A 27,910-nucleotide genomic window follows, 5' to 3' on the forward strand; every position below is an offset into this window, starting at 1 on the left:
AAACATTGAATTATTGTGCAATACATATCATTTACTTATAACATACGAAATGTGGAATATTAATTTCATAAATATATATATACATATACTATTAAAAAAGTGTTATATACAAGTTTTATACATTATATTTTAATGTTCAATTTTTTAAGTTATAGAAACAATAATGATTATTTACATAATGATACATTGTAAAAAAGTACATTTAAAATATAGCGAGTTATGACATACTATTGACTTGCAAATTTTTCGTGAGATACACCGTAAAGTGTCGACACCATCGGTACATTTGTACGCAGAAAGCGTTTCGTTTCTTGTCTATTCGTCTATGGAATTGGGTTATTGTCGGAAAGAATGAGGCGGTCAATATGTGAAACATAAATAGACATGTGTATTGTTACTACAGTGTTTTAAATTTTATTTCACCCCCTTGCAATAACTTTGTAAAATTCAAATTAATGCGATTGTTTCAAGTTTATTTGAGAAAGTTAAATTTTTGACATATACTGTGCTTCAATCGCGGAAGAGCCGTCATGTTGTGTCAACGTAATCCACGGCAGCACTGACGCCTCTTCAGTAATTAACCAAACAAAATGGACACCAAGATAACGATTAAGCGAACATTTGTGCAGTAGATTTACATGGAATGTCCAGGAAAATGGGATTAACGTGTACGCTACAGTGAGTTTTACTTAATTATTGCTAGCAGCTAATTTTCAATAATAGATTTGTATCTTACAAATTTTTGGAAATCACTACGTTTAATACGTCCTTTAATTTAGCAATATTGAAAGTTAATTTTGACACTTTAATTTAAAATAAAATTGTATAATGCTGTATTATGTCCATAAATAATATTTGAATACTCAAAATAGAATTTTTTGTTGATCTCGTGTAGTTTCACACTTTAATTCTGTGTATTGTGAATATCTTTTGGTTCCTTTTACAAATGAAAGAATACAAATTTATTATCCTCATTTCTATTCTTAACATTTAAAGAAATATAATAACATACAACAAATTTTTATTTGATAATATATACAAACCATTATTTCATTCTGTATATTTTGTTAGACTTTTATCTTTCTAATTTTTGAGATTGTTAGGTATAAAACATTTGCATAATAATATAAAGCATTAATATCTAGAAAATAAAAGATATAAATATACTATATTACATTTACAAATAATACCATTCTTTCTATTATATATTTTACTAAGCTACATTGTATGCTACTTGTTTCATATGTTGTAATTTTTGTAATATTAAAAATCATGTTTCATTAGTATATTAGAACTTAAAAATTTATTAAAATGTTATTTTTGATGAAATTATGAAATTGGATTCATTAACACTGATGTTACAAGGTAAGCATAGATTATTTTCTATAAGTTGTTAGTAACCATCTTCTGGGGTAATGTTATTAATTTACATATTACAGTGGAATTGTCAATCAGTCAATCAGATTGTTGCTTTAGTCTTACTTAATTAAGTATTGTATTTTTCATGCTTTATTTGTACAAGTCACTGAAAATTTTCTGGCTTAATACTTATCACAACTATTCATTTATTGAAAGAAAAATTGGGTTGTATGCTAATATAATTTTAAATGATAAAATTACAAATTTTTAAATTTGCTTGAGTATATTTTATCAAAATTATTTGGAATTCCTTATTAATCAACGGATTATGTAACTTTATTCGTTTATTACAATTTTATCGGACATAGTTAAATTTCTTCCAATCTTATATTTACGTGGAATCAAGAAAAATTGAATGCAATGACAAATCGACTTGTTTCATTGAAGATGTCGTGTATGTACACATACATTCGAGCTGATACCTAACGGACAGGATTGGTTAATCGAATATCCTGCCCTGGTATCCTACTTTATAAGGTAAAATCTGATTGGTTCTCTTTGTGGTATAATTCGGACTCCGCCTTACTACCGCCAATTGCGCGGTGTGTTTTTACCACGATACTGAATACTTTATGTGCTACGAGTGTAATTCTTGGGAGGTTGCGGCGTCCAATCTCCTTTGCCCCCACTTATGTTTTTATTTTATTGTTTGCATTCACTGAATTTAGGAGATATGTATAAAGATGTTTTTTGTTGATATATACATATTTACACTCGTATATTTTATTATTTATTTAATGTTTTATCATCGAATCGTAGATGTCATGTTTCAAACATAAACATTTAAAACTTAATCTTTCGAAATATTTAACAAACATTTACCCTTCAAGTATTTACACAGAAATATTATGCTATGAATTGAGTAGGGCTGAAATTTACATGTGTTACATTCTTAGTCGTTTGGAAAACGTATTTTTTAACATTGGTGGTATATTTATTTCGGTTTATAGAACCAATCATAAACGAAAATAATTAAAAATTATACAATATGGTGTAAGATTTTAACTCATTGTCGAGAAATTTATTTCACAGTATATAGTAAATTTTAACGAATATTTCATATAAGCAAGTTGCTTTATTACAACATTAAGTAGAATTCTTTACATATGGTGATAAATTAATATTGCATTACAAAATTGTTCGGTATAAATATTAACACAAACAATAATTTATAAGAAAAAATAACAAATTAGGTACGCATATGTACGTGTGTAAAATATTCTCATTGGTTTTGTAAAAAGTGTTATACATAACCATAATGCACAATCGTTAACTTTGAGAAATTATTTAAATTTATTTTTTAAACGTATCAAATTATAGAACTTTTCTTAACGATTTAATAAGTTATCGTATTCTGCATGTATTTATTGTACAATCGTGATCGAAGTAGAAACGGAATTTTCGCACGTTTAATTGACTTAGAAGGCTTCCTAGCATTTTAGTCAAATTAATAATTTACAAATTTAAAAGTAAAAATTACTGTTATTCTAAACAAATTTCCCAATTGGTTTGTATATATTCATTTCAAAAAATTTTATTACAACGAATACATTTTTAATTAGAAAAACAGGATTATTGCATGTGTATAAAATTAAATATATGAAAAGTGCAAAAGTGCTTACTCAGACGTCTTAAATGATTTATGTATAAAAATTTATAATTTATAAGTTTTTTTATAAATATTGTTATGCAAGATAAAGAAATATTAAGCTAATGTAATGACCGAAAACATGAACAAAATATGTTATAGTAAGTATAGTATAGAGTTTGTAAGACTTAATTACATTACTATTAGAATTTATATTATAAGAATTCTGAAATTTAAAAAAATGGATGCAATAGAATAATATAATTTCTTTGGTACAGAACAAAATTAATAGAATTTACATAATTTTTAAATAGAAAACAATAAAATGTGCATTATTTAATTATTTTTCTTTTTATGTATACATATTTTTTATTTTCTCTTTCAAAATGATTCTTTCTGTTCAATATTTTCAATGAAATAATTTTGAACTTATCATAATTTGTTGAACTTTAGACTTTAAGTAACTGTATCATTTCACAAATAATATTAGGTTGGCACGTATGATGTTATTTTTTTCAATTAAACATTAAGGCTATATATCTTCTTAAAAATACGATATATTTCATACATATGATTTCCGTATGAATTTTTACATTTTTTTCTAAAAATCTTATCGTTACATCATTGTGGATTAATAAAAAATCAGTGGACAAAAAACATATCAAATGCCATTGTTTGTAACAATCTACGGTCTTCTTTTTGATTCACTTTTTAATGTCACATCTCCAACTTTATATTGCAAAAACGTATATTAAACAATTTCTTGCGATAACATAATTTTCTTTGCATATGCTGAATGAATTTTTATCATTCTATTATCGTATAATTATCCAGTTTAAATTCGTATGCGGACATCCCGATTACTTGTAAATCGGTAATGTTGTAAATCGGTATGTTGCTTAGTTTACAATCTTGTAAACTAAGAAATATTTAATAACAAACGGAAAAAATTGGTTTTGAAAATTAAGGTACACGTGTTACGAAAACCTCTTTTCCCTTGAATACAGTGTAAAAAAATTGACGATTGAGTATCAGTTAACGTACATTGTATCATGTTGTAAAATTAAATTTCAAACAAAAAAAGAGAGAAAGGAAAATGACATTTCATACGCACTAACCTAATGAAACGAAGATTTTAATCAACTCGAACGTAACTCGAACGTCTTATTACTTCTTCGTGTACATGATACACGTGTGTGCATGCACGACGTTTATAAGTGGCAAAGAGAGATGCGCGCGCCACCAGGTGGTGCAATGAGTGAGTGTGCGCGCATGATGCGAAAGGTAGCTGTGTGAGTTTCTACAGATGTTACGATGTGTAACTGGTGTGTGTAGCGGCCTCCGTCGGACAGGACAGGATAGGATAGGGTAGGGTAAGAGAGAAGAGTAGTCCTTCGTTGTGAACTGAGGGGAATGGGAAGGGGGGGGGGCAGAGATGTGTAGAATGATTCGGACCTATGGACACGCTTGCACCTCGACGGTCCGTGCCGCCGCAGCCGCAGCCGCAGCCACCGTCGGTGAAAATCGTGTGAACGCGCGCGCGAACGAGGGTGGTTTTTCGATAAACCATTAACACGTAACTATTTTCATCGCTTGGCATTAAGTTTTGAGTCGCGTTCGTACGAAATACACGAAGAAAGAGTGAATCGTGGTAAAGTGAAGTGACGCTTTGCTGCTGGAATATCGAGCGTCGCGGTGGCCGCTACGAGTTCTCTCGGAAGCCCAAACGGAAATCTCTCACGATAATGGCGTACTTTCCGACGATCCGTGTTTTTTTTTCACGAAGTCGTTTCGATTCGCTTTCGATGTTATAATACGCTCGTATTTTTGTTTTCCGCGTATTCGAGTTCTGTCGATTTTAAAGGCAAATATTTGAAGATAAAATACGCTCGAAATAAGTGTGAGAACTTTCTATACCCGTCTTGCCAGTTTCTTTCTGTTCACCCTTGTAATGTATACTTAATGTGTGTATTTTAGTTCATTTTCTAATGAGAACGAGAATATTCTTTCATACGTTTTAGTGCCGCTGTCAGTGCTTCAGGTTTGTAAGGTGTTTTTGTTCGTTGTTTTTTTTCCCATTTTCTGTTTATGTATTACTCGTGTATGGATATTTGGTGATTTTACATATCGGTTCCTTAATTTTACCAGCGTGTCCGTCAGCAAGCAACGTGCAATAATACCATATTGATACTTTCAGAAATTATTGCTCATTTAAATGTTTTTGCCCAATTTCAGTAGTTTAAAAGTTTTAGTATCCATTTCGAACAAATAACACATCGAATACAAAATGAATGTTTTTCTAAATATGTAAGAATTTCAGTAAAAATTAATGCGTATCTTAGTTTTGTTTTATTAATGTATATTAGATTTTCTGAACATGACTTAAGTATTTTTAAAATTTTAAGAAATCGTGTTATGTTCATTGTATGACTATAAAATGATTTGTTTGTATTTTATTTGTTAAATTTTTAGAGGTGGATGTGTTAGATTTACGTATATGTAAAATTTGGATTGGGCTAGGTTAATCTATTCATATTTCGCATTTTTTATTTCGAGCTTAAATATTCTTTTTCCGTCAATGTTAGGTTATGTTAACTCGATCGAAAATTATACTACTTTCTAAGTTATTATATAAATCTACTTAGTATATGAAAAATAATTTAAAAGTACTATAAACAATACAAAATGATACCATAAAGTAGAAAAATGAAACTATACACATAGTTCCAATAGCTTTGGAAAAATAATTATAGTAATTAGTAACGTGTAACAATAACATTTGTAATTCTTTGTATTAAGTTTTATACAATATACATTTTTCACTGTACAGTTGTATGTATTGTATGTATATTACATATTATATCACCATAAATTTAAATAATGGTTCAAATATTTTAGAATTTTTATCATAAAGTGATATAACATTTTAGCAATTTAAAATCATAAAGAATTACATGTAATGGTTATTAATATTGTTATTTAATTTAAAGTAAGTGTATCATATCAGTTTTATGAAGTTTAAAATTCATTGAAAAATGGAGAAAATGTTACAAAACTATGTATATTTAAATGTTTTCTTTTTGCAAGTTTTATTAATTTTAATCAAATACACAATAAATTTGAACGTTTATTATATTTGATTATATAAAATATAAACCTAAAACTTATACTGCTTCTCATAAATTTGCATGTTAAATGTGTATAAATTCAAAATTCTATGTAAATTTACCAATACGTTTCCCTTCTATTTTAGTGGTGTTTTATTTGTAGGAAAACATAATGGAGTAATAATTCATACATATGTGTGTATAATGTACTTTATTTGTGCATGTGTTTAATATGTTTGAAAATAAAGCTACAAATGTGGACATATTCCAAGGGGGAAAGGTTATAGCGATTATGAGAAATTAAGCCATAAGCGTATAGCTTTTCCCCTTTGGCATTTGTCAGTACCATCGGAGATATTGGTATTGAATTATTTTAAATTGATAATTATAATAATTAAATATATTTGTGTAAAAAATTAAAAAGGAAAAACTTTTATAAAATTGTTAAGATTAAATGTATTTAATTCAATCATAATATGAACTTTTTTACACATTGTTTCAGGCAAAAAAGACGTGGATCAACAATGGGCACGTTAATGACTATAAAAGAGACTATACGGTATCCTCTTAAGCCTGAAATAGAGGCGAAGAGTCCTGCGGCGTAGACATGGACTCGTACGATCTGTTTGGTGAAGATGTTAGTGGCTCGATGCTTGATGCTCTTCCTGATCTCGGGGGGAACGATCATTTTGATCCTGCAGGCACGAATAATTCTGTGGTAGTATCTAGAGATGGTTCAAACCCTGGCGTTAATGGAGGAGGGAGTTACATTAGTCAATCTTTTATATCTCAAGAATCTCCGCTTCAAAAATTAACTTCATTTGGCGGATCTGAATTTGGAAGTTCTAATCAATTGCAAAATCCATCTCAGCGCAACATGTTTAATCAAAATCTTGGAACATTTGATAGTGGTGCACCACAACGTGCTATGGTGCCAGGAGCATTTCAAAATCAAGCTCGGAATATGGCACCACAACATAGAGGGCCTCATCCTGGGAATGGAGGACAATATCCTAATTATAATGATAATATGTATTCAATGGAGCAGCAACATTCAATGACAAGAGCAAATATGTCTATAGATCCAAGTATGCAAGGTTGGTCAAGTAGTGGAGGTGCTTATCCACAAATGCAGAGACATTATAATCAGATGGCACCACAACCTGGTACTTATAGACAGCATATGCCTCCACAGTATTCTCATCAACAAGATCAAAGTGGAGTCATGAATCAAAAATTACAACAGCAACAACAACATTTTAGCAATCAGCAAGGCATGATAGGAAATATGGGTGTACCACATCAAGCAATGCAAGCTAGTGGAACCAATAGTGTTTATCAACATATGGTTGGACAACAGCAGCATTATCAGCAAGGAAACTCTGTAACAATGTATCAAACGTCTCCTGGCTATCCAGGCTTTGCTTCAGCCATTCATCAACAACAACAACAACAGCAGCAGCAGCAACAACAACAACAACAACAACAACAACAAACACAGCAACCACCACAAAGAATGCCGCACCATCATCCAGCTCATCCAAGTCATCAGGCACACCCTCAACAATATCCGCAACATTCACAGCATCCAAGCACACAACAGCAGCAACAACAGCAGCAACAAATAGATCCTCAATATTCTCATCATGCAACTTCAATGTTTAATCAACCACAGCATTCTGGATCGACAACACAATTTGGCACAGCCAAACATGCTACAAGCCCTCAATATCGTGCGACTTTTCCCCAATTATCACCTCAGATGTCACCTAGACCACAAATGTCACCTAGGCCACCAGCAGTACAGCAACAAATGTCTCCTAGACCTATTATGTCGCCAGCCAAACCTAATACATTATCTCCACATCCGCATGTTCAACTTCCACATCAACAACCAAGTCAAACAGGCACAATGTCTGTGTCACCTTGTCCTTCAACTTCAATGCAAATAAATTCATCATCACAACAAACTACTCTTCAAGCATTGGAACAAATGGTAATACCAGGTGTTGCTGCATCAAATACAAATGTATCAAATCAAGACTATAATCAATTTCAGACACGTCCAACAATGTCACAAACGCCAAATGTTTTATCTCAGTCTACAGCACAAAATTCTATGCCACCTATCACAGGTCCTAGAATGCCAATGCCTGCTCAGTGGTCACATCCACAACAACAGCAGCCTCAAATAAGGCCAAGTGTGAATGAAGATAGAAGTGTAGTAGAAGCTCAACCTCCAGTATCTGAACAAAGTACACCAATGTTTTCAGTAACTGGAACAGAAACTATTCACAGTGTTGCAGAAACAACAACTAGAGATTCTGCGGATTCTATTCATAACACAATTGAACCCTCTAAACAAGAAAATGAGGCATTACATCAAAATGTTCAGGATCAACAGCAAGATGTGCTGAATCAACGAACTGACACTTTGATACAAAATAATTCACAAAATAATTCACCTTTGGAACATACACCTGGAAATATCTCTCAGATAGAAACTGTACAGTCTTTACCAGCATCTAGTACAAATGGAAATGTTGATTGTTCAAATTTATCAACATTATCTCAGCAACAACCAACTCCAAGTCAAATTCAGAATCCAGTTTCTACTATTGAAAGTCAAAATGCATGTGATGCAAAACAGCATGATCAACATTTAGAAATGAATTCAGTAAATTGTCCAGCAGCTAATAATAATGTGCCTGCACACTCTCAACAACCTGCAGTTAGTAGTCAGACAGCGCAGCAACAGCAGCACAACCAACAACAATCCATTAATTGTCCACAGCAACAAGTACAGCAAATTCATATAAATCAATCTCCGGTAGTACCAACACAGCAACCTCCGGTGCAGTCTCAACAGTCATTGCAGTCTTCGCAACCATCCCAAATAAGTCAAGTACAAGCTCAGATAGGTCAACCACCACCTCCACAACAACAAATACAGCAAATGAGTACTCCTCAGCAACAAGTTCCAATCGTTCAATCTCAACAGTCCACATTAAATCAAACACAGCAGTCACAGCCACAAATTTCTCAATCCCAATTAACACAACCACCACCGTCTCAGCCAGCTCCACCTTGTGTAACACAGGTTCAAACAACACAGCAATCTCAATCACATATGACCCCACAAGTTGGTATGATGCCTCAAAATTCAGCATTAATTTCATCTCAAATGTCACATCAACCACAGTTACAATCTTCCATACAAAATTCAACTATGCAATTGCAAAACCAAACTAATCAAGTTCCACCAACACATTTAAATGGTCAACAAATACCTACAGTTAATCAAGCCAGTGCTATGGTATTACCTCCTCATCAAACTGCAGTGTCAGTGCCAAATTCACAACCTCCACATCAAGTACAACAAAGTTTCACAGAATATACAAGTATTCCAAAAACCAATATGTATCCAAATGATATGTTAGTGGGTTCTGGTCAACAATATCCTTCTGGTGGTGATATAATTAGTGGTAGTACTATGTCAAATATGTATAGTATGCCACAAAATCCAACATCAACAGCAGTTACATCTGGTGGCTTTGGTACATCTTGTACTCCAGTTACACATCATCAGGAAAGAGCAGCATTGCAACAACAGTTGCAAGAATTGTATTGTATGCCTCCAGCTACTGAAAATCAAGAAAAGGTTGTAGCTCTACAAGAAAAATTACAAGCATTACAACAACATGAAACTAATGATCAATGTAATGGGGGACCTCAATGTATATTGCAAACTCCTATGTTTACAGCAGCTGTTGTTGACAGTCCACAAGTAAGTTGTTAATACATTCTTTTTATTTTTATTCTGTATGATGTAAATAGAAAAAAAGTTTAGGAAATACAACAAAGAGTTTAAAAAATTTGTTTTAATGAATAGGTTTCAAGTACCACTGGTCGTGGTCGTAGTAAAGGTACACCCAGAACTAAAAAGAGTAGGAAAAAGGCTGATAAAGAGGCCATTACTCCTACACCAATTACTCAACAACCAGAGCAACCATTATCAGATAATCAGGTAACTCCTGGAGATAGTAGCAATATTGTTGATAGTGCTGCAGATTCTGAGGATATTAAGCCATCTTCTGGCGATATGGAGGAGGAATGGAATAAAGGCAGAAAGTCACGACCTCCGAGGAAACCACGTAAACCAAAGGAGCCAAAAGAGCCAAAGGAGCCGAAAGAGCCGAAAGAGCCAAAGGATTTAAAGGAGCCAAAAGAACCAAAAGAATCGAAAGTTAAAAAAGAATCAAAACCACAGAAAGAAGGGAAGTCTCCTAAAGCACCAAGAAAGAGAAATAAGGACAAGGATTCGACAAAACGTAATAGAAAGTAAGTTATTTTATAAATAAACATTGTTTCTTATTTATTGTTCCTTTTAAAGAAGTAATTATTTTATTAAACACTATATATTTTCACAGAAAAGTTAATCAATCTGAATCAGCTGATGATGAAGTTGCACAAGAAACAGAAGATACTGCAGTCTCTGATTCAAATGCAGTTAAGGAAGCAGATACAAAGCCATCTGAACCGTCCATTCAAGGTGATCCAGAACAAGTAGATTCTTCAACCACTGAACCTTTAGTAATTGAAACAAAAGATGAAGGTAAACAAAAAGGGGAATCAGAAGATGCTTCGATAGATGAGAAGAAAGAAGAAAATTCGGAAGCTGCTCCCGCTGCAGAAACTGCTACTCCTAATAAAAAGAAAGCTGCTGCTCGAAAGAGATCTTCTATTGGAAAAGTTTCAGCAGGAAAATCTCCTAGAAGTTCGAAGTAAGTTGTTTAAAAATATTTCTTCATTTTTAAGAATAAGTTTATATACATTTTTAATGCTTTGTAAACTATCTAGAAAGCGTAAAAGTCGAATTGCACCTGATTCTGATGGAGAAGAATTAGCAGCGACGCCTCCACCATCACCAGAAGCTGGAGATGATAATAAAAGGCGTTCTGCAAGAAACACACATCGTAAAAAATATGTCGATGACGTGATGCTTAGATTTTCTGATGATGACGTACCTCTTCAAGATGCTCAACTCTCTAAGAAAGTAGAAGGTACAAACGCAACAAAGCCTGTTTCTGTTAAAAAGGATAACGAAGGTGGTGAAGTTGGGCCCAATAAGCCTAACTTTGTATATATAGTACGTATCATAATATTATATTTTTCAATATCTGTCAATTTTAAGTATAGAATTTTAAATGGCCATAATTTGTATGACAGAATACAACAGATGAAGATTCTATGGTTGTACAACACATATTGTGTTCTCGTATGGGAAAAAGGGAAATTAAGCCAACTGTTCCAGAAATAAAAACAGAATCATCTGTGGAAAATGATGAAAATATTCCAAATGCAACATCTGATTCCAAGGATAACGAGGAAGAAGATCAAACAAAAGATGAAACATTCGAGAAAGAATCAGTCTCGGATATGGAAAATACGAATGTGAAAGATACTGATACATCTGAAGATAAAAGAAGTACCGACGAGAATACAACAAAAGATAAGAATAAACATGAAGAAGAAATTATAGAATCTAAGCAAGAAAATACAGCGATAGAAGTAAAACCTCAAATAGTAGAAGTTGAGGAATATTTTGTTAAATACAGAAATTTCTCGTATTTACACTGTGAATGGAGAACAGAAGAAGAATTATATAAAGGCGATAAACGAATTCAAGCCAAACTAAAAAGATTCAAACAAAGACAGCAACAGAATACCAACATCTTTGAAAATGTAGTTATTTGCTTATGATTTATATAATATATTTTAGTAATTGTAATGTTATTAATAGTTTGCTGACTGATTACAATGGGACCATCTACTTAAAAAATTGGGCACATGTAAAACTATCATACGTTTTTAGTAAAATCAACACAATTGTGAAACATTTAATAAAAATTAAATTAATTTTATAAACTTTCAGTAACATATGCAAATTTATTTTATGGAAACATATGCATTTTCTGGTCAGCAAGATGTTAATATAAATTATAATTGAAGAAAAACATACGTGAATCGTAAAAGACAATTTGATTTTTTTAGACTGAAGATGATCCATTCAATCCAGATTTCGTGGAAGTCGATAGAGTACTTGATGAGGCAACACACACTGATCCAACAACTGGAGAAACTTTGAAACATTATTTGGTTAAATGGCGATCTCTTCAATATGAAGATTCTACTTGGGAGTTGGAAGAAGATGTTGACCCAGAAAAGATAGCTCAGTTTGTGCGATTTAATAAAGTGCCTCCAAAAGATCAGTGGAAGGTAAATATTACAAATAAATAAATGGTGACATGTTCAAATTAAATTAGCTATTTAATATCTATTTACATTTTATTACTATTGTAATTTTCTATATAGCCAAAAAAGAAACCGACTGCTTCAGCATGGGTAAAATTAGAAGAATCACCAATTTACAAAAGTAGTAATAGTTTACGACCATATCAACTGGAAGGTCTTAATTGGTTACTCTTCTCGTGGTATAATGGGCATAATTGCATTCTTGCGGATGAAATGGGTTTAGGAAAAACTATTCAGTCTTTAACATTTGTGGATGCAGTGTACAAGTACGGAATCCGTGGACCATTTTTAATAATAGCGCCTCTTTCAACCATTCCAAATTGGCAACGTGAATTTGAAAGTTGGACTGATATGAATGTTGTAGTGTACCATGGATCGTAAGTTTAAAAATTATAATTTCATGTATTTTTAGAATAAAATACTCTTTATCGCATAGTCTTTTATTTATAGCGCAGCGAGTCGGACTATGCTTCAAGAATATGAAGTCTATTATAAGAACGAGAAAGGACAGCAAATTAAAGATTTAATTAAATTTAATGTATTAATAACTACATTTGAAATAATTATAACAGATTTTAATGAATTACGAGGATATAATTGGAGACTTTGTGTTATAGACGAAGCTCATAGGTTAAAAAATAGAAATTGCAAGTTACTCGAAGGTCTTAGACAATTGAATTTAGAGCATAGAGTGCTTTTATCTGGTACACCTTTGCAAAATAATGTTAATGAACTTTTTTCATTGCTGAACTTTCTTGAACCTATGCAGTTTTCTAGTAGTGAAGCATTCCTTAAAGAATTTGGTAATTTGAGCAGCGAAACTGAAGTTCATAAACTACAACTTCTTTTGAAGCCAATGATGTTACGTCGGCTTAAAGAGGATGTGGAAAAATCATTAGCTCCAAAGGAAGAAACTGTTGTTGAGGTGATTATAACTACTGTTTAACGTATTTTTATATTGATTAGAGATTTGACAAGTAATTATTGTTATTTTAGGTTGAATTAACAAATATACAAAAAAAATATTACCGTGGTATCCTAGAAAGAAATTTTTCTTTTCTTGCAAAGGGAACCACATCAGCTAACATTCCAAATCTCATGAATACAATGATGGAATTAAGAAAGTGCTGTATTCATCCATTTCTACTTAATGGTGCAGAAGATCAAATACAATTAGATTACAAGACTGGTGAAAAAGAAGATTCAGAAGCGTATTATCATGCATTAGTAAACAGTTCTGGTAAAATGGTTTTAATCGATAAATTACTGCCGAAGCTTAAAGCTAGTGGACATAGAGTATTAATATTTAGTCAGATGGTGAAATGCTTAGATCTGTTGGAAGATTATTTATTGTATAAAAAGTGAGTCACTAATTTTTATTCTGGACACTTTTGTTGTTGCACATTTTTTTCTTATCTATTTTCAAAATTATTAAAATTGAAATTTTATTAAGAAAACATACAATTTATTTTATCATAAAAATTTATGTAGGTACCCATATGAAAGAATTGATGGACGTATTCGAGGAAATTTGAGACAAGCCGCAATTGACCGTTACAGTAAACCTGACTCGGATAGATTTGTTTTTCTTCTTTGTACTAAAGCAGGTGGTCTTGGTATTAATCTTACAGCAGCAGATACGGTTATTATATACGATAGTGATTGGAATCCACAAAATGATTTACAGGTTCTTAGTTCATTGTTATTTAGAAATTATATTGATTAATTATATCTAATCCTCATATTATAAGCTAATGAATAAGTAAATTGATAATTAAACTATTTATTAATTTTTATATTATAAGCGTGTAACATAAATATTCGTTATGTAGGCTCAAGCCCGATGCCATAGAATTGGTCAACAAAAAATGGTAAAAGTATACCGTCTGCTTTGTCGTAATACTTATGAAAGAGAAATGTTTGATAAAGCTTCTTTGAAGCTTGGATTGGACAAAGCTATTCTGCAATCAATGAATACAAGTCAAGGGGGTAAAGATCCCAGTAATAAACAATTAACCAAAAAAGAGATAGAAGATCTATTAAAAAAGGGTGCTTATGGTGCTATTATGGATGATGATAATGCTGGAGATAAGTTTTGCGAAGAAGACATAGAACAAATACTTGAACGAAGAACACAAGTATGTTAAATGAATCTTTATTTATTTTATTAATAAATATTCAAAATTTGTATTTAAATATTAAATATTACTTACACATGTTTTCTTTCTAATTAATATTGTTTTTAAATTGTCAATTATATAGATTATTACGATAGAAGCAGAAAAAGGATCTACGTTTTCAAAGGCTAGTTTTGCGTGTTCATCTAATAGGTCGGATATTAATATTGATGATCCAGATTTTTGGAAAAAGTGGGCGAAGAAAGCTGAAATTGATACAACTGAGAAAAAGGAAGAGGACGAATTAGTAATATCGGAACCAAGACGAAGAACGCAAATTAAACGATACGGTCATGACGAATCAGTTGTCATGTCAGATCTTGATAGTTCAGATGAGAATAGCGACGATGAAACAAGTAGTGGGTTAACAGGTAGAGGTATGTTCATTGTTGGTGCATGTTAAAGCACAACACCATTTTTAGTATTATTACTTCATAAATACATCACTTCGTTGCTGTAATACCTGGAGTGGATTAATGATCTACAATGATTATGAAGGTATTGGGTCATATTTACACATTTAGTTCAACAAATTCGAGATTTGTTTAGTACAAACTGGCAATATAGCTATCAGTCTAACAAATTTGTTATGATAATACTTTAATTCCTGTTAAATATTTATACATACAAATACTAAGTAGCAAATGTTATAAACATTAAATCTGCACTATGACAATGATTTGTCATATGTAATTGATATCCTTGAGATTTCAGTAGGTAAATATTTTTGCATTAATGTGATTTTTTTTTTTAAAGTTCCGTGTGCACTATTAAATTTGTGCACTAATTAATATTAATAGCTCACAATACAGTTTATTAAATATGTTTAAAAGATGAAAATCAATATCTGTAAACATCGGTATATTTTACTTAATAAGTATTACTAAATACATTTTTTTAACCATGTAAAGAAGTTTATTTATCTTATTAGATTTTTACTTATTCTTGATATTTTGTAATGTAATGAGTTATATATGACTATATACTTGTAACTAAATAGATGAATGAGTATTCTTCATATCGCGAAGTCCAATGTAAAAGAATAAGAATTATTCTTCTATTATTTTCAATTATTTTCACAAATATAAACAGATTAATTATTGTACATGAATTTTGTAAATATTTAAAAACTAACACTAATAATTACTATATATACAGATAAACACATGCATGCATGTTCGTAATGCTAATGATTATAACATTAGAATGTTTCTTTTGTTATATCGTGTAATGCATGATGAAGCAAACATTTTTTTTAAATATTCGTAATATCTAAAGCTCTTAGTGTCACACGAATTGAATTGTTATGTTAAACAAACTATTTAAAAGTATCACATTAACAAATTTTAGTTTTTTCGTGTCATTGTTGTACTGTGGCCTGCCATTATTTTAAAAACACTTATGTTTTTATCATATAATGTAGGATTTATCTGTATTTTATATTTGAATATTAAAATCATGATAACACATGTAACATAATTTTTTATTAACATTATAAGGTAAGAAACGAAGAGACAAATTTGGTAAGAAGACTCGGAAATTCTGCGACGAATATGTCCCTCGTGAAGGTGAAGTGGTGTATGGCAGTTGGGCACGAAGTGAATGTTTCAAGGTAGAACGAGGTTTGCTAACATTTGGTTGGGGTCGATGGGAAGAGATTCTTCAACATAGTCAATTTCGTCGAGGATGGCGTGAAGTCGATGTTGAGGACTGTGCACGAGTTATTTTACTCTATTGTCTTCGTTACTACCGTGGTGATGAGAAGATTCGTAACTTTATCTGGGATCTTATTACGCCTATAGAAAATGGAGACAAAATCAAGAGTGTGTGTATTAACACCAGTGGCAGAAATAGTAGGCAAAAGAAAAAAGGTCGAGTCAGAGAAGGTAGAGAAACACGTGGATCAATCATTAATGGAGGTCCAAGTGATCCTAATCATTGGAGCAATGCTGAAAAATATGACGGAGACATATTTCTTGAAAGTAACTACAGGAAACATTTAAGTCGTCACGCAAATAAGTACGTACATAATTTTCTAAATAACAGATTTTTATAGAGAAAGAATTTGTAAACTATTTATTTATTTTTATCAAAATATCCTAATTAATTTTTATGTTATATACAGAGTATTGTTGCGTGTCCGAATGCTTTATTATATTAAGCACGAGATCATCGGAGATTTAGTTCAACATATTTCTGACGGTGTTCATGTCAGGTTAGTGATTTTGAATCTACTATATCACTTATAAATCTTCATTATTCTTTGCTCAACTGACTATCATGGAATATCGTGCACTTACATATGTGCTTATACAGAGCTTTATAGTTGCATGTGCAATGTATTTGTTTATCCTGGGAGCTGTAATTGTATGAGGAATGCTCATAGAGCTAAACTATGTTTACTTCGTAGCTCTGTAAACAGCTATCAGTTGCTGACCCTACATTACTAATATGAAAATCCTCCCATCCTGTTCTGTAAACATATACACAAGTATACACGCAATTTTTCAAATTACTGTAAACGCTTTGTACGCGTTAAAATGGTCAAAGATGGTCAACTCAGCAGTATCATGGTAAGAAATAACTAAAAAGCAGTGCACTGTGTTAAAGGGGCAAAACAGAGCAGGAAGTTTAGAGTTTATATACATTTGCCTTTATTTTAAGAAACTAAATATAAATAGGATACATATAAATAAATAAAAATAAATATTCTCTAAATTTATTTAATAAAATAAGCTTCTTCTCTATGTTTATTTGGTAACGAACATTATAGTTCGTAATGTTATTAAAATTCGTTAGAGTGCAAAATTTATATAATTTTAACATCCGATTGGCATAAAAAATTGGCAAATTGTAAACGAAACCGCCCTACAGTGCGTTGCGGATAAACCCTCCACAGTTGACGGAACGACCAGTGAAATGGTGGGACTCGCAAGCAGACAAATCTTTAATAGTTGGCTGCTACAAACATGGCTACGAAAATTACGACCAGATGAGGATTGATCCCGCTCTTTCTTTCATTACAAGCTGCCCTCCCCCTTCCCAGTATCAGATTATACAAAACAAGTGAGTAATTATTCTCTTTACGTTATTTGTTTTTCTTCTATATCTACGTGCTACTGCTAATTCATTCTAACATACACTGCTTGCACGCTTTTTAAATTTGCTTATGATTATGCCTATGCTATAATTAGTGTAAATTCTCCCTTTTCATTTTATTTGTACATTTAACAATGAAGGAAATTTTCCATTTTCACCTACTTTAAAATATTACTTTCTACCAACATTTATTTACAGTGGAGAAGTATGTTGCATATATACACCAAACAATATGCAGAGATCCTTGAGTGTTTCTTATAAACAGTCAATTGTATTGTATATATCTGTAACTTATGTTTATAATGTAACTTTTTAATATCTACAGCATTCTAAAATGGTAAATGTGGAAATCTTTTTAGTTTTGATCTTGTGTACCTGTAGACTATATTTTCAAAATAACTGTATTTGCAATCAGTTAAGTATGTATATGTTTTCAAAAATGCATACATATTAGATCAATTTTTTTTAGTGAAAATAAAATTAAGTGTAAAAGATAAAAGAATTATTATATCTGATATAAGTTAATAACCTTTGACATTTCAGCAGTAGCAGCAGAGATGATACTAGTTTAGAGAATGATATAGAAGATGGAGAATCTCTTGGAATAATGAAAGATTTAAAAGATTCTGATAAATTTAGCCGAGAAACACCTACTGATTCACCTGCTATATCTAATAAGGCAGATACGCCTATACCAGAACCTAGCAGCAGTCACGAGGGAAATGATGGTCTGCTAGATGATGAAAAGACCTGGCCTTCTGTAGTTGACCTTAATACGCGTTTACGCCGAGTAATTTCTTCTTATCAGCGGAGTGCGAAGAAGGAAGATGTAAAAATATTACAAAAATCCAAGACAGGGATGGAAGGTGATACAACTATAAATCATACTACTTCGATGAATGAGCCACCTTTAAATATGCAGGCATGGGACTTACAACGACTTGCTGTTTATCTTTTGGTAAGTGGTAATATTTAAGATATTAACCTACTGTAAAATCTACTACGGTACGTATAATATGTTTTGTATTTTACACAGAAAATGGAAAGAAGAGAGAAAATGGAAGCTATGGTAAAAGAAAGAGAACGGACTCGTATTGAAGAACAAAAAGCAAAATGGTCCCGTCGCGAAGAAAGTGAATTTTTACGAGTTGTATCAACATACGGTGTTAATTACGATAGAAAAAAAGCGCAGTACGATTGGACTAAATTTAAAAGTATTGCTAGATTTGATAAGAAAACAGATAACGATCTTACGGATTATTACATGTCATTTAGAGCAATGTGTAAAAAAGCATGCAATGCTAAGTTGAACGATGAAGAAGGTATGTTTGAAATTACATTCATATAATTTTCATAAATATTAATACGTTGAACACGTCCTGATTCTCTAGATTAAATACTGTAGTAGTAAATGGTGATGTAGTCTATTAATGCTTCATAATAGTCTCATGTGTTTAAAATTCATACATATTTAAATATTGTAAGAAAACATCAAGCGAAAATTAATATTAAAATAGAAAAATTTAAATGCAAACAAATCATATCACCTGTAATAAGATCACAAACATGTTTACCTTATTGTGTGATCAAAATTACTTGCCAAATTGAATATGTTAATAATAATAATAAAATTTAGAAATATATTTTGTTTTTATGTATAAAAATATTAGATATTACAGATATAAATATTATGAAATTAATTATTTAAAAAATGGGTATTAAATATTTTTAGGCCTTAAAATATTAAACATTTTATACATATCCTAGATTTTTCAGACGTTCCTGTTGATCACCTTAGTCCAATAAAAGCAAGACAAATATTAGATCGTGTGGATCTTCTAAGTAAAATTCGCGAGGAAATTTTATCCCATCCTCATTTAGAGGAACGACTTTCATTATGTCAACCATCGGGTGACACGCCTGATTGGTGGCAGCCTGGAAAGCACGATAAAGAATTACTACTTGGAGCTGCAAAACATGGTCTAGGACGAACTGATATAACTATCTTAAATGATCCCGATTTCTCATTTCATAAACTTTTGAATAAAAATATATATAGTAATATTCAAACATCTAAAATCATAGATAAATCTGAAAAAGCAATTAAAATTGAGAATAGGGAGGATATATTGAAGTTCGATAAGGATGAAATACTTGTAAAATTGGAGAAGGGCGAAGGAACCTTGAAAATTGAAAAAGTAGGTGCAAAGAAAGATAAAGACATAAGCGCAACAGATAAAAGAACAGAAAATGTAGATTCGGAAAAGAGTCAGGTAGAATTGACTATCATTAAGGCTGAAAATAAAGTTGAAGAAAAGCCCATTAGTAATGCATTAACGATCACAACCATTGGAAGAAACACATCTCTGGATAAAGAACATGTCACAAAAATGAAAACTGAAGAAAAAAATGAAATTGTAATAGAATCAATAAAAAATGAAATTTCTAAAACTGATCAAGTTACAGGAACTAGCAAAACTGATGAAATCAAAGTAAATAATGCAATAACAAATACTGAAGACACGGTAACTGTAGAGACAGAGAAAGAAAATCAAAGTAAAGAAAAAAATGTACCGAAAGATATTGAAAAAGAAACACAAGAGGAAAAGTCTCAAGAGTCTCATATTCAAGATACCTTGAAAGAAACAAACGAAAAAAGTTTAATGGAGCAAAAAGATCTTGCTGAGGGAACGGAAAAATCGACAGAAAGTAATGAAAATGTAATATCAGATGATAATAAAACGAACATAAAAACTGATTCTGCAGCTTTTACAGAAGAGATAGAAACTCAAGAAGGAAAAATAGTGGAAACGTCTAAAGATAAAACAAAAGTATGCAAACTCGAAGATAAATGTAGTGTTCAAGCAGCAGAACTTAAAGCAATGTTTCCTGATTTGGAAGTTATTCAACCATTGTCACGATTAACACAAATCGATACATTTGTTCTTCGAGATAAAGTGATAGATTATAATGAACCAACAGTTGTGCATCTTTTATCTCACAATTGTAATAATGCTGTAAAGTGGCCAAAGGTAAATAGAATTCAATTTATTTATGTTTTTATGTGTATTCTAATCTGATGCAGAGAATCATAAAACGTATGTTGTGTGCTCAAAGTTTTTAAACGCATTAATGTATGCGGCCAGTAATATGTGGAAAAATTATATTTTTGGGGTTTCTATGTATTTATTTAATGTATTAGAATACACTAAAGAAAAGTTTGAACAGAATAAATAAAAATCTAAAATGTTTTTAACTTGTTGACAAGTGCAATTTTAAATAATATATACATATTTATTTTGTTTATTAAGATATTTTTATATCGCTACTATTTCATTTTAATACTTTACTTTACTTCTTTAGGAACATGCTATTGAAGCTCGTTTAATGCATATTGTTCATGCAATTGAGCACAAAGAATGGCCTGTATCTGTAAACTTCAGTGCTGGAGATGAATTGGATATACCTTCGAATGAAAAGGAATGTTCAGAAGTGATAACTATAACTACAGATCACGGAGTATCACGAAATACAACACCTGGAAATAACATGCCACTATCGAAGAAACGCAAGAGACATATTGCTATTGATGTAGAAACTGAAAGAGGTAATTAAGAATAAAATTATCAAATTATTTCATAAGTCTAGTGAATGATTAAATTCACAATATATTGTATGTTTTACTATTATTTTAATATATTTTATCAAGTACAAAAATATAATAAATTTTTGTTTCTTATTTTTAGCAAAACTTCATGCTTTATTAAATAGTAGCCATACAGCTACTCAACCACCTACAGCTTTAAGTAAGCCTGCAGTATTATCTGGATCTAATACTTGGGAAATAAATGACGAATCACAATCTGAGGAATCAAGACGTTCAACACCGGTTCAACCACCACCAGCACATCAACAAACACGAACACCGAATATACCTTTTGATTTAAAGTATACAGTTCCTGGGAAACCAACTGTAATTCCTGGAACTTCAAGTACTTTGACACCTATTGACTTATCTGCTGGGTAAGATTTTTAATTATTTTATAAATATATGTAATATTAAATATTGTTTTAATTATGTATTCAATTAATATGCGAACTTCAGGTATCCAAAACCGAACACTGATAATAGTAAGGACATTATGAACGAGGTTCAAGACTTTTCAATGCCAAATAAAAATAAACAAATTAGCAGTAATAAAGGAAAATTAGATAGTATGTTAGACAAATTAATGAAGAGAAAAAGTTGTGTATGTATATGTACTTAATTCACTTCACTAACCATTTAACAATTTATAATTAAAGATCAATGTAAACTAAAAGATAGATTTTTATATTTATTAGCCAACAGACGAACCTGTTATTGGAAAGGAGAAAAAACGAAGAAAGCTTGATGAGATAGTGCTAGGATTAAGTGCAGCAAAAGAGCAACAAAGCACTCACTATCCTGAACACAATAAAAAGAATACAATTACACCGAATGTAACTGTTACTCCAACATCTGCGCCAATGGGTCTTCCTAATCCTCCAGCAAGTACTCAGAAACCTTTTTCTATTACTGTTACATCAATTCCTTCATCACGAGCATCAAGCTCCACTTCCGGATTACCTCCTCCATCTTTACATTCGCACAAAGATAGCTTTTCTGCTTTAATTGCCCAAGCAGAGCAACAAAATCGCGAATTTAAAAAACAACAGCAACATCAACAACAGACTCAACAGCAGCAGCAACAACAAAGTTTCAATTCAGCACACGCGTCATCATCCAGCGGCCACAGAAAGAGTTACGAAGCAATGATTGCCGATATCAATAAAGTTGCTGAATATTCTTCTAAAGTCGGATCCTATTCACATGAGGCTAAAGTAAACAAATGGTTAGCTGAACAAACTGCCATGTCTGAACAGTTGAGTGCAGAATATTTAAATGCACCTAGACGACGACGACCACGAGTTGATCCATCCTTGCTAGATTGGAAAAAATTAACGGGCGAAGAAAATGTTGCTGTAATTAATAGATTAACAGGCAAAAAGGTTTGAATAACAAATTTTTTTTTTTAAGAAACATTTCTCTTATATTTTAATATTTAATTAATTCTGTAAATATAATACATATTTGAATTTGATTTATGTATGAGTAAATTCGTATATAGAATATCATAAATAATAATTAAGTTTACTAAAGAAAAATTGTATTTGTTCCAGGTTACCGGTAGTAAGGCTCCACAATTAAAACGATTAGGTCAATGGTTAATTGAAAATCCAATGTTTGATGTAGATCCTAAATGGGCTGAACTTGTGAAAGAACGTGGTAACCTCCCGCATGATTTGCAGAAGAGATTATCAGGAAATGATAGAAGTAATGTTAATAAGGGTAAGAGTCCGGGGAGACCTCCCATGATGCCGAGCCCTACTAGTCAGCAATCTGCAAATCAAGCCAATTTGGCAGCTACGTCGATGGCTTCAGGTTTAAACTTTCCTTCACTGGGCAATTTAAACAACTCTCTTCTATCTGGACTTTCTCTTGGCAACTTTGACCCGAAGAACAATCCTCTTCTAATGCCGTTCGGTGGTTTACCAAATTTGGGTGCATTAAGTGGACTGGGCAATCTTAGTAATTTAAGTAACATGAGTCTAACAAATTCTTTATTTGCAAATCTTGCTGGGCTTGGTTTACCATCATTAGCAGGTATGGAAGCTGCTTTAGGTGCAACTGCGACTAGCACTGCAGCCGAAACAAATCCAGTTGTTAGTTCTGTCAACAGTAAAAACACGGGTTCGACAAATATTAGCACGTCTGGTAAATCCCGCAGTAAAATGGAACCTCCTACGAGTAAATCTTCGGTGCCTTCAACTTCATCAGCATCGTCTACAATACCAACAACGACACCATTCCCGTTTTTTTTTCCAAATCCCAGTCTTTTATATACGCCACTGGGTTTGGGTGGTTTGAATCCATTCTCAATGCAACCTGGTGGAGTATCATCGGCCTATGAAAGTCTTGCCCAATGTGGTCTTTTAAACCCACCGACTTCGAGTGCCTCAGCAGTGCGTAAACCTACATCATCGGGAAATAACTCGAGGCAACGAGATACAATTACGGACTCTACAACTAAACGAAAGGATACTGAGAAGAAATCTAGATATTCCATCGACCCTGGTATAACATTGCAGCAATATACGGATATGACGTTGCACAGTGAAGATAGACGCAGAGTAGAACATGAGAAGAGAGACACTATAGAGCAGAATGATATAGCAGATCTTTCTGAAAGACGAATTGAAAGAAAGAATAAAGAACAAGAGATGAAAGAAGCTTTGGAACATTTAAGTAGAACCAGTGCAGAACTTTTAACAAGAAATCTTGAAGATATTCAACGATCAGGTGAAAAAAGAGGTCGCAATATAGATTACAATCAAGGTCTCGAGCAGCAGACATCGTCGAACATGCTTGAGGTAACTCTTGAACCCGTTAATAAAAAGTCGCGAATCGAAATTGAAGTTAGTGCAAAATCTATGACAGCCACACCAGTAACAACTATAACATCTGCAGATATATCAACAGTCGAACTAGAACATGCAATTCGATCATCATCTGTAACTGCTAAGCAGGCTCCTTTAGAGGAGAATAATCCTTTTAATGAACCATCTTCAAACATTAATAAGAAAGAAATTAATGAAACAATTTCTTTAGTAACAACAACTGTACCAACAACCACAGCTACAACTACGCTTACACCTACACCTACACCTACACCTACACCTATACCTGCACGTACGTCAACGCCTACACCAATTCATCCACCTACCATCCATACGCTTACACCTACATCTACACATACGCCTACACCTACACCTACACCTACACCTACACCTACACCTACATCTACCCCAGTATCCACTTCCACACCTACGCCAACTCCTATATCTACATCTACGTCTACATCTACGTCTACGTCTACATCTACGTCTACGTCTACGTCTACGTCTACATCTACGTCTACACCTGCGTCTATATCTGCATCTACACCTGCGTCTCTATCTGCGTCTACATCTACGTCGACGCCTACATCTACGTCTGCGTCAATGTCTACATCTACGCCTACGTCTACGTCTACGTCTACGTCTACGTCTACGTCTACGCCTACGCCTACGTCTACGTCTACGTCTGCGTCTACATCTACGTCTGCGTCTGCGTCTGCACCTACGTCTGCGTCTGCGTCTGCACCTACGGCTACGGCTACGGCTACGGCTACAGCTACAGCTACAGCTACAGCTACAGCTACCGCTACCGCTACGGCTATGGCTACGGCTACATCGATACCAACATCTACTTCTACGGCGCCAATAATGACGGTTTCTGACGACGTAGCTACATCACAACAAAGTGCTACTAATAGTAAGGGAGATACATCAAAATCTTCATCAGAATTGGAAGAAGATAATAAAGGTACTAAAGGGAAGAAATCCCGAAGTGGTAAACGAGTTTGTGTAGAACCTCCTCCAGAACGGAAAAATCTTCGTTCTAGTGCTGGAAGACAAGCAAGAGCAGCAGCGGAACGACAAGCAAGAATGGAAGGTGAACTACAATCTGATCAACAACAAGAGACACATACAACAAGCGAGTGAAGTGAACGTTTTTGAGTGAATTCTGAATAATACTGGTGGTGATAATGATCAAATCTTCTGTTGTTGCGTCTATTTTTATTGCAATAATTCTGCAGTATTCGCACAACGATATTTTCAGAAAATCGTCGATTAATAAACATTTGAATTAATGACCCAATGCATCGACAATTCTTAGTTAAAATAAAGCACAAGTGCATTCAAAGGACTTGAAAAAAGAAAAAAAAGAAAAACATTTATAGAATTTGATTTTTCCTTCCATTTTATATGGAAAAAGTGGGACAAATAAAGAGGGCTCGTGTCGTAAAGCACGTGCACATTACCATTACTGTCAGTGTGAATGTATAACATGAAGCTGTTAAGTACGAAGGCTGGCAATAGTATTTTATCACTCGATATATTGTGTGGTAATTAACTTTTAATTATATAACATTACAGTAACAAAATATAGTTTTGTTAAATTTATTATTCTTTATGATCTTTATTGGTTTTGATGAGGGACTGTTTTATATAACTGCTATCACACTATTGCGTAGTCGTGCAACAGTTCGCGGATCATTCAGGCATAAAATAAGATATAACCATAATGTAGCAAAGTAAATTTAGTAATAACTTAATAAAAAAACAGCAACAGTGTAAATATTATATACATTATGCCTAGAGACTTTAAGCGATCGTGTACTTGGAAAAATGTATATAACACAGTGTACTTTTAATTACGTTAGGTGATACAATAAAACAGCTTCTTTTGTTGTTTGCAAATGCCAACATTAGAATCTTTGTTTTAATAATTATACGCACCTTTGTCAACGACAGCCTTACAAAAAATAAGTTGTGAATTGTGTTAATAGAAACAGTGGAAAGTGTGCATGGAAGATGTGGACAATGGAAATCCAAAAGCATGAAAAATTAAAAAAATATATTTTAAAGCATTATTTTCAATTATTTTTGTCGTAAATTATTAATAAGAAATTTTAAATAAAAAAATGTTCATTTCTACTGTATTCTTTTTAGAGTGATACAATGTTAAGTACCAATGTTAAGGCACTAAATGAATACGCTTATTTATAATTATACTTCGAAGAATATGACAGTACTATAATATTACAAAAAATTCAATATATTATTAGAATGTGTACTTTAATTTTTACAGACATCGGTTTTGGTAATTTAAGAAAATACATTGTAAAATATTTGTTTTTCATGTTTCAAAGAATTATTTATATGTAGTTGGCTGAGGTACAATACGTAAATAAGTTTTGCCTGAAGGTAGAGTTAAAGTTTTAATATTATCACACAGCGTTTTCGCTTCTTCTTCAGAGACAGTAGGTTGAAGCATAACATCTTCTCCTTTCTAAAAATCATGATACTAAAGTTAAACATTTTTTAAACATATGAGTATTAATTGTTTTGAAATAATAGATGGAACCATAAATACAAACCTTCCAATCAACAGGAGTTGCTACTTTATACTTTTCTGTCAGATGAAGTGATTCAATCACTCGTAAAATTTCACTGTGTTCAAAAAGCATATTGATATATAATAATGGAAATAAAAATTAAAATATTGCAGATATGAAAAAGAAATTACTCAAAGTTTCTTCCAGTTGTTGCAGGATATAAAATAGATAATCGCATTTTTTTAGCAGGATCAATAACAAATACTGCTCTGGCAGTCAAAGGTATGCCATGACTATCAACTTCTGCGGGATCTAACATTCCTAATAATGTTGCGAGTTTTCGGGTTTCATCCTCTATTATTGGATAAGGAAACTCCTTACCAATTATGTCACCATAACACTTTATATCCTGAAAGAAAAAAGAAAAATGCAATTGAGTTTTTAAAATCTTAATAAGTCTGTATTGTTTTTATCTTCGTAAATTCTCGAATAAATTTTTATCTAATGATATACTGAAAAACTTACCTCTATCCACTTACGATGCGAATCAACCGAATTACATGATAGTGCAATAACTTTTACTCCTAGTTTTTTAAATTCAGGTATCAATTTAGCAACTCTGGCCAATTCTGTGGTACATACCGGTGTAAAGTCATTTGGATGAGAAAACAATATTCCCCATCTATAAAATACAAATTTATTTTGCAAAAATTGTTTTGTATAAATTTTGTGTCTAGAATGTAAAATGTAAAATTTAAAATTAAGCTATCTTTCTACAAAATTTAAAATTACATTCAATTACTAATCATTTATAAAGATTTACTAAAAATATTGAAAAGAAAGAAGCGACAAGCTACTTCTATAAAAATAAACATTCACTTTTAGCAAATTCATAATTCTTTTAGTGCATGCGTAATATTAGAGGTTATAACTACTCAATAAATATCGCCTTACGAGTCACCTAGCCAATCGTGAAAATTAATTGTGCCAATTTGAGTTTCTGCAACAAAATTAGGGAAAGTTTCACCCAACAGAACCATGTTAGTACTTCAAATTTACTTTCAAATTTGTTATTATACTTTCAATATTATCAATATGACGACAGTATGCTGTTGCACGTTTGCAAATGTTTGAAATGACTATCGCTGATAAACAGTCGTTAAGGTGATCACTTCAAACTAA

At 32.2% G+C, this 27,910-nt stretch overlaps 2 protein-coding genes across 10 annotated transcripts; one reads left to right on the top strand and one right to left on the bottom strand.

Annotated features, from left to right (window-relative positions):
- Positions 1–401: 401 nt before the first annotated feature.
- Positions 402–26,325, top strand: Kis (chromodomain helicase DNA binding protein kismet). Of its 9 annotated transcripts, XM_076307541.1 has the most exons (25): positions 4,477–4,907; positions 4,985–5,048; positions 6,617–9,901; positions 10,007–10,455; positions 10,545–10,898; positions 10,975–11,263; positions 11,344–11,859; positions 12,169–12,393; positions 12,490–12,806; positions 12,880–13,354; positions 13,426–13,790; positions 13,921–14,116; positions 14,262–14,567; positions 14,692–14,983; positions 16,106–16,625; positions 16,732–16,821; positions 17,481–17,672; positions 18,249–18,663; positions 18,742–19,027; positions 19,473–20,737; positions 21,069–21,312; positions 21,452–21,728; positions 21,811–21,955; positions 22,050–22,736; positions 22,908–26,325. In XM_076307541.1, the coding sequence occupies exons 3-25, from the start codon at positions 6,722–6,724 to the stop codon at positions 25,329–25,331; spliced, it is 13,509 nt and encodes a 4,502-aa protein (XP_076163656.1). In that variant the 5' UTR covers positions 4,477–4,907; positions 4,985–5,048; positions 6,617–6,721; the 3' UTR covers positions 25,332–26,325. The 9 variants fall into 9 exon arrangements, with proteins under 9 accessions (XP_076163655.1, XP_076163661.1, XP_076163658.1 ...); XM_076307540.1 differs by lacking the exons at positions 4,477–4,907; positions 4,985–5,048 and adding an exon at positions 402–678; XM_076307546.1 differs by lacking the exons at positions 4,477–4,907; positions 4,985–5,048 and adding an exon at positions 402–678 and having other exon boundaries at positions 19,482–20,737.
- Prx6a (Peroxiredoxin 6a) lies at positions 26,326–27,904 on the bottom strand. The gene is made up of 5 exons (XM_076307555.1): positions 27,683–27,904; positions 27,254–27,410; positions 26,920–27,137; positions 26,771–26,843; positions 26,326–26,682 (listed from the first exon to the last, which is right to left on the bottom strand). Exons 1-5 carry the CDS (start codon positions 27,766–27,768, stop codon positions 26,545–26,547), a joined length of 672 nt encoding a protein of 223 aa, XP_076163670.1. The 5' UTR covers positions 27,769–27,904; the 3' UTR covers positions 26,326–26,544.
- Between the last annotated feature and the right edge of the window lie 6 nt (positions 27,905–27,910).

This window comes from Ptiloglossa arizonensis, chromosome 3 (assembly GCF_051014685.1).
Source record: "Ptiloglossa arizonensis isolate GNS036 chromosome 3, iyPtiAriz1_principal, whole genome shotgun sequence".
Classification (NCBI taxonomy): domain Eukaryota; kingdom Metazoa; phylum Arthropoda; class Insecta; order Hymenoptera; family Colletidae; genus Ptiloglossa; species Ptiloglossa arizonensis.